At 45.9% G+C, this 7,458-nt stretch overlaps 1 protein-coding gene across 1 annotated transcript; it reads left to right on the top strand.

Annotated features, from left to right (window-relative positions):
• The first annotated feature begins 458 nt into the window (after window positions 1–458).
• LMOD3 (leiomodin 3) lies at window positions 459–6,774 on the top strand. The gene is made up of 3 exons (XM_058813007.1): window positions 459–870; window positions 2,698–4,095; window positions 6,224–6,774. The coding sequence occupies exons 1-3, from the start codon at window positions 574–576 to the stop codon at window positions 6,248–6,250; spliced, it is 1,722 nt and encodes a 573-aa protein (XP_058668990.1). The 5' UTR covers window positions 459–573; the 3' UTR covers window positions 6,251–6,774.
• The last annotated feature ends 684 nt before the right edge of the window (window positions 6,775–7,458 follow it).

The following is a 7,458-nucleotide window of genomic DNA, read 5'->3' as shown; positions in this document are numbered from 1 at the left end:
CACCAGCTGAGGGTGGCTGCACTCTCACCAAACCCCCTGTGACAGCCAGGGCTTAGACCTGGCCTAAGGCAGTGCAGGGCCTGTGGTCTCCGGTCCTTTTGAGATAGATTGGAGATGTTATGGACACAGAAACCTTGCTGATTCTTCCCAGAGGCCAGATTTCACCTGCACATCTCACAGGTGCCGCTGATGTCCCTTCATCCTGCTCTGGTGATTCCGCCCTGAGCAGTGCAGTGTCCCAGGAATCCTCTGGAACATGTCTGTCTCCTGCCTCCCTCCGTGGGGGACGCACCAGCTGCACTGAAATGTCAGAAGGGTTTGCACAGCTGACAGGTTGCTGAAAATGGAGCATCGCTATAAATTCTCTTTATCCAGCCAAGCGCAGCTTAATATAGACTCAGCTGCACGGGCTGTGTCCCACACTGAGCCCAGGAGCTGCCACAGCTCAGGACCAAAACATGAACTGCTCATTTTAACCAGATAACTACTGCTAGTGAGGGGGATAAAAAAGAAAATCCTTTGAAATTTATCTTTCTCTTTAGGTTTAAAAAGTGTTAGAGGAAGGAGGGGAGAATGAACATGTCTGAACTTGGCCAGAACTCCGACGAAGATGTGCGTCCCGAGGACATTGATGAAGATGAAATCCTGGCTAACCTGTCCCCTGAGGAGCTGAAGGAGCTGCAGAGTGAGATGGAAGTCATGGCCCCAGACCCTGAAATCCCGACTGGAATGATACAGAGGGATCAGACAGAGAAACCCCCCACGGGCAGCTTCGACCACAGGTCCCTGGTCGATTACCTGTACTGGCAGAAGGCATCCAGACGCATGCTCGAGGATGAGAGAGTTCCTGTCACCCTCCTGCCCTCTGAGGTAACAAGCAGAAATCACAAATATTTATTATGCATCAGCAGTGGGATCTGTTTTGTAGCTTTAATACCTTAACCTGCCTCTGCTTCTGTCCCTTACGTAAGGCAGAGTACAAACGAATGTAGATTAATCCTGAAAGCCTCATCAGTGATAGAATCCAGCTTGGACTGATGTCAGGGTTAGTAATTTTTTAATTGTTTTTCCCAAATATTTACTTAAGCTTTTTAACAGAAAAAAAAATCCTAATTCTGATTAGAGTAAAGCAAATCACTGAGAAACTGTCACAAGATCAGTTTTGGAGGATGTAACTCTAATTAGTTTGATTTTGCATATGGAAGAACACCATGTTGCTTTTCCGTGGAAGATTATATTAATCATACAAATTAAATTATTAATTGACAGAATTTAATTATGTACTGGAGAAAAATCCCAAACCACTGTATTTTAACAGGGTGAAACATTAACAACCAAGCATGCAAACTCTTGAACTAGTTCAACCATACTCAATACAATGCTTAAATTTATTTGACTATCCCCATGACTTTTAAATGAAGTTAAGGTCATACTTAGATATCTTTCAGGATGAGGGCTACACTTAAAAATAGGTTAATAGAATTGAAACTTGGCCAGATGAAACACATCCATACTTGAATGTGAAGTTCACTGGAAGTGAATTTGAGGTGACTGATTTATTTTATTTTTGTTTTAAATATCAGCGGTTTGCTAATGCTCACCAGTGTGGCACATCCCAGACTTCCCAAGGCAGGTTTCATGGGCTGCCTTTGGAGACCAGGGGAAATCTGTGGGATTTTTTCTCCTGCACTCTTATGCTCAAAGAAACAATTTTGTAAACACTTCAGAGGTTAAATCTGAAACCTGGGTGTGGACCTGGCTGCTGCATTCACAGCTGGTCCATCAATCCCCATCCCAAACCCATTCACCACCACAGCCCCAAGGGCAGAAGTGACTGGGACCATTTTGTCTGACTTTGGGCTCAGCCCAAGCCATGGCACTGTCCTGCCTGAAGAGAGAAAATCTCAGGGAAATAGCTTGATTTTATTAGTGCTTTATTAGCATTTCTCTGTGATGGAGGAACCACTTGCAAAAAGATGCTTGACAAAGAAAAATCTCAGCAAGGAGTGTCTCTAGAATTGGTAGATGTTTGCAGCTAATTTATTTGGATGGCAGAAGCCTCACTGCCCTGCAGCTGCTTTGTGCAGGGGCTGCATTCTTATCTCTGGACTCCAAACTGAGCTAATGTTTTGTCTTCAGTGAGGTGCTGCCTTAGGTGTGATGCTCTGGGACTGCCAGGGCAGGTGGCCCTGTTGTCCCTTGTGCCGATGATTCTGATGATTCCACAGTGGTCACAATGTGCCCTCTTCACTCCTCCTTGGGCTGAGCAAACCATCAGGGGGTCACACCGATGTCCAGTGCTTTGTGGCATACAAAGGAATCTTTCTTGTCAAAGAAATTATAAAGATTACACTAAATCCAAAAAGAGACTTTGGATCAGAAACTCTCAACCCCCAGAAGGGTTCAAAGACTATCTTAACATATCATTAAATATGTTCAGGATTTAATTGTTAGGACTTAATTTAGTAGGCAAAGATGAGAAACTGGTTTGCAGCTTCTTTAGGAACAAGTTGTTCCAGTGTTCCCAAGCAAGCTGGTGCGGCCTGAATTTCCAGCAGTGACACTTTTAAGGATTATTCTCTATTGTATGGGCATAGAGGGATCTAAATCCAGCTGCTCTATGTTTATTTGAGCAGAAAGTTATTGTAGCAAAGATGTTTTGCAACTATTTCAGCTGTGAGGTTTTGTCGTCCTCAGAGAAGTGCTGCGGAGGAGATGGAAGGAGAGGCCGGCAGCGGTGGAGAGGTGGCTGGAGGGAGGATGCCAGGAACAGAGGGAAAAGAGAGACATTACCAAAATGAGCACGTGTCCGAGTCAAGAACACAACCTGGGGACTCAAAGACAGATAGAAGTGATAAGGAGAGAGTGGTGGAGGAGGATGAGAAAGAAGACGCAGAGGAGGAGGAAGAAGAGGAAGATGATGATGAGGAAGAAGAAGAAGAGGAAGAAGAAAATGAGACTGAATTGGAAACAAAGGAGAATTACACCAATGAGAACAGTCACATCAACCAGATAAGCCAGAAGCCAGTTACAGAACCAGGAGAAATCAAAGACAAGCCCAAGGAAAATGAAAAGAAAATATCGAAATTGAACATCCCCCAGAAGTTAGCGCTGGATACCAGCTTCATGAAGATAAGTGCCAGGCCCTCAGGAAATCAAACCAATTTAGAAGACAGTTTGGAGAAAGTCCGAAAAAACAATCCAGACGTGAAGGAGCTCAACCTGAACAACATAGAAAACGTCCCCAAGGAAATGCTGATCGATTTTGTCAACGCCATGAAAAAGAACAAGAACATAAAAACGTTCAGCCTGGCCAACGTGGGGGCTGACGACAACGTGGCGTTCGCGCTGGCCAACATGCTGAGGGAGAACAGGAGCATCACCACCCTGAACATTGACTCCAACTTCATCTCTGGCAAGGGCATCGTGGCCATCATGCGCTGCCTGCAGTACAACGAGACGCTGACCGAGCTCCGCTTCCACAACCAGCGCGGCCTGCTGGGCCACCAGGCAGAGATGGAGATTGCCAGGCTGCTGAAAGCCAACAACACCCTCCTCAAAATGGGCTATCACTTCGAGCTGCCGGGGCCCAGGATGGTGGTGACCAACCTGCTCAGCAGGAACCTGGACAAGCAGAGGCAAAAGAGGCAGGAGGGGCAAAGGCAGCAGCAGATGAAGGAGCAGAAGGAGTTGATAGCCATGCTGGAGAATGGACTTGGGTTGCCTCCTGGGATGTGGGAGATGCTGGGGGTACCGCTGTCCCAACTGAGGATGCAGGAGCCCCCACAAGCCCCCAAACCCCCCGTCCCTGCAGCTGTGTCACTGAACAAAAGGCAGGAAAACACGAGGCCACCAGCACCCGAGCAGCCGTGCAGGGAGAAGCCCATCAGCTTCAAAGTGGTGAAGCTGAAGAAGACCCAGCGCAAACCCCCCGTGCCAGAGTACGTGGAGCCTGCTGAGAAAACCAACCTCAAGGACGTCATCAAAACACTCAAACCAGTTCCCAGGAGAAGACCTCCTCCCCTGGTGGAAATAACCCCCAGAGATCAGCTCCTCAACGACATCCGCCAGAGCAACGTCGCCTATCTCAGGCCGGTACGTGCAGAGTGGTGCCTCCGAGGGGGGAAAAGGCACTCACCTGCTGTGCTCTGAGACCTGGCTGGAAATGCTGGGCTTTGGCAGGGCTGGCAAATGCACCTGCACGTGGCATTGTCACCTTTTTGTGTCAGGCTGCCACTCCTGGTGTGCAGGTGGTTGTTTCACAGCAGCACTGAGGTATGGCTTGTGCAGGGAACTCAGCCTTGTGCATCCCTGGCTGCGTCCACAGGGTAAAAGAAAGGAAATTCACTAAGGAGGTGAACAAACCCACAGAAACTCAACTTTTCTATGCTCCTAATAGTGTATTAGTTATGACAGACCCATGGTATTATGGGACTGTTATTTCAGGAGTACAACAGGCATTATTTTTCACATCAGTCCCCCACAAACCCCATGTTTCTCTCTTCAATAGCTTTGTTTTTCCTTAGCTCTCACTTTACACAAGAGAGCACTTGGCACACACTGAAATCCAGCCTGGACTCACTCTGCAGCCCTGCTCCTGCCTGCCTCACCCAGTAACAAGGAGTATATTATTTTACTGATCCTTTGCTGCTCATTCTTCTGTCTGTCCTTATGTAGATAAATCACAAAATTCTAGTGCTAACAGGAAAAAAGAAATTAGGTCCACCAGCAGGGAAGATGGAACAAGGTTGTGGGAAGAAAGTAGTGGTACTGTAGGGGATTTTATATTTGTTTTCTAGTAAAACTTCACCTCTGAAAATTGGCTCAGTAGTCAACTCAAGTGATATCAAGATCATCCTGACTTTAGAATGCCAGTCCAAAACTGAAAACTGCCTCTTGGGTATGGTCTCACTTGGGTACCAAATTCATGGGCTTCTTCTCAAAATGCTGGCCACCAGATTTAAGCTCTTGTTCTCCTGACCTGTTACATTCCCTTGCATTGATTCAAGAAATCTTAAAAGCTGGCTGATGTATTTGTAGCTTGATGCCTCTTTGTGCTGCCAAGGCTTGAGGAAGAGGACAGAAAATCCCTTGTAGTTAAAAATAGTCAAGTATTTTGTAATTATAATTTCTTTCAATATTGACATTTTAATATAGCGGTCCTAATTTTTCTTCCATTTATACCTACAAAGAAATAATTATTTCCTCAGTAATTCCAGACAGAGCAGTCTGTCCTGATAATTTTGGCAGGTGCAGGTTCTGCAGTGACCTCAGATTCTGGTCCAGGATTACCCTGAACATTCTGTCCTGTAGGCAAGGTTTGGGGTTCTGAGTTTCTGCTGGCCACTCCAACTTGGCTGCAGCCAAGGCCTCTCCCCAGGGCATTTCTGGCCTTTCTGGGCCAGTCTAGGGTTTGCATTTTGGTTCCACATCCCAGACAAGATGACCTGCTTGAGGACAGCTCACAGATTGTGCTGGTGACAGCAGGCTGGTCCTTCATGGCCGTGGGAGCTGCTGCCTGCCCAGCTCTCAGGAGGCTGGGGGACCATGGAGCTCATTCTCTGACAGGCACAGCCCTTGTTTTACACAGCAATGGTTGAGAAACCTGGGTGCTGCCATGTGCCAGGGGTGGTACTGAACCCCAGCCATTCCCCCAAAATGATCAGGAGGATTTTATCCATGACAGCTGTGGGGATAAAGATAGAGAGATCAATTCATGGTGCATCCTAAATATGCCAGATAACAATTGCTATCCCAGCCCATGGAAAGATCAAACTATGGACACATACTGGGGGCTTGGGGTGGTTTGTTTTGGTGGAGTGTTTGGGGATTTTTGGGTTGATTCTTTTTTGGCCTCTGTCATCAGACCACTTGGCTTGGATTTGGGGCATTAGAGTGTTTTCTCCCCATCCTCCATGATCTTGGTAATTCCTTTTTGCCTCAATTCCCTCAGCTTCATTTCTAAGATAGAGTTTTGCTGCTTGAGCTGAGTTGAGTGTTTGTTCTCTCTGTGGTGAGACTCAAGGCCTTCAAACTGATTTCCTGGACCTTAAGCATTGCAAACATCAATTGGGGCATTCTAAACAAAAGAGAGCTCCCAATTAGAGCTCCTAGAGTTCCCAGCTGTTATATTTTAGTTTCTGGGGGTTTGTATTGGACTAAACTGGCCTGGTAAATAAGGCTGAGAAATTTCCTCCTCCTAATACTTCTTGTCCTTGTCCAGGTGCCGTTGCCAAAGCAGCTGGAGTGAGAGACCAGACTGACCTGAAGAAAACAACTTGGAATAAGGACTACTCAAATTTTGCTTACAACTGTTTCAGCAGATGTTTTCTGCAGAAGCCAGGTGGTGTATTCAACTCTTTGGGAACAAAGCCTGTGATACACACTTGTGTGAGTGTGCTGAAAACGGCTGGCATGGGAAAAGTCACTGCTAAGTGTTTCCATCAGGTATCAAACAATCCTGCTGCCTTCTGTCTGCCAAGTGGATCTGAGGCTTCAGATTGTTGTGGGAGTATTTTCTCAGAGGCATCAATAACCTTGTCTTTCTAGTTTGTCAGCAAACTATTTTGCTTCCACGTTGTCCTTCTGCTGCCAGATTCTGCAGGAACACGCTGTGCTTTATCTTATCTTTCTTTTCACACACATGCTACTTTATTACTCTCTTGTCCATGAGAAATGTATTTGGTTTCTATGTATACAGCTTCATTTTTTAGGCTAAGGAAACAGAAATGAAATAAAGCTCTCTCTGTAAGAAGTGTGCAGCACTTCCATTGCTAAAAAGCACTCACAGAACAATTGCTCTGGTACAACAAACACCTTCCAAGCTCCCTCTATTTCAGAACAATGTCTAGTGGATATTTACCTGATCAGCATTTAAAAGATGATGCCATGCTCTGCTTTGAGAACTGTGATGTTCATTCCCTGTGATTCACCATGGTCTTACTGTAATCCTTAATTGCAGCCACCTTGGAGAGCACTGAAATGCCATTTTAGGTCTCTCTCCACACTGTTTGTGGCAGGAGGATGAGCCTCACCACTATTCCAGGGGTTTAAGAAACACCTAATTCCTCCTAGTATGATGTGTGAATAGTGTGTCACATCCTGGCAGGGCTGGATTTGAAGGGGTAAAACCTGTATATACACAACTCAATTTTTCCTTAATATTTTTGTGATATTTTTTTTTCCTCCCTCTTTATGATCACATTAAGTTCTTCTGCTGCCTTTCTTGTACAGCAGCTACAGGTAAGTCACATTCTTGTGAAAGAGACCAATTGTTTTAGGGGCTATTTTGTTTTCTAAAGCTAAAAGGCACAGGGAAAGAACAAAGGCTTTCCCTGTGCTAAAATCTACCTTCCTGGGGCTGCTTGATCCAAAGGCACAGCTTTGTAGCTCCTGGCAGGATTTCCTTCAGGTGAGTTCATCTCTGAGTGGTAACTCTTAGCAACCTTCCCCTGGCAG

Source organism: Ammospiza caudacuta, chromosome 12 (assembly GCF_027887145.1).
Source record: "Ammospiza caudacuta isolate bAmmCau1 chromosome 12, bAmmCau1.pri, whole genome shotgun sequence".
NCBI lineage: Eukaryota > Metazoa > Chordata > Aves > Passeriformes > Passerellidae > Ammospiza > Ammospiza caudacuta.
Note: the sequence above shows the minus strand (reverse complement) of the source record. Positions and strands in the feature narration are given on the sequence as shown.

Coding starts and splice junctions, on each gene's coding strand:
- LMOD3 (XM_058813007.1), top strand. CDS start 574: ATGAACATGTCTGAACTTGGCCAGAACTCCGACGAAGATGTGCGTCCC. Junction 871..2,697: donor TCACCCTCCTGCCCTCTGAG/GTAACAAGCAGA, acceptor TGTCGTCCTCAG/AGAAGTGCTGCGGAGGAGAT. Junction 4,096..6,223: donor ACGTCGCCTATCTCAGGCCG/GTACGTGCAGAG, acceptor GTCCTTGTCCAG/GTGCCGTTGCCAAAGCAGCT.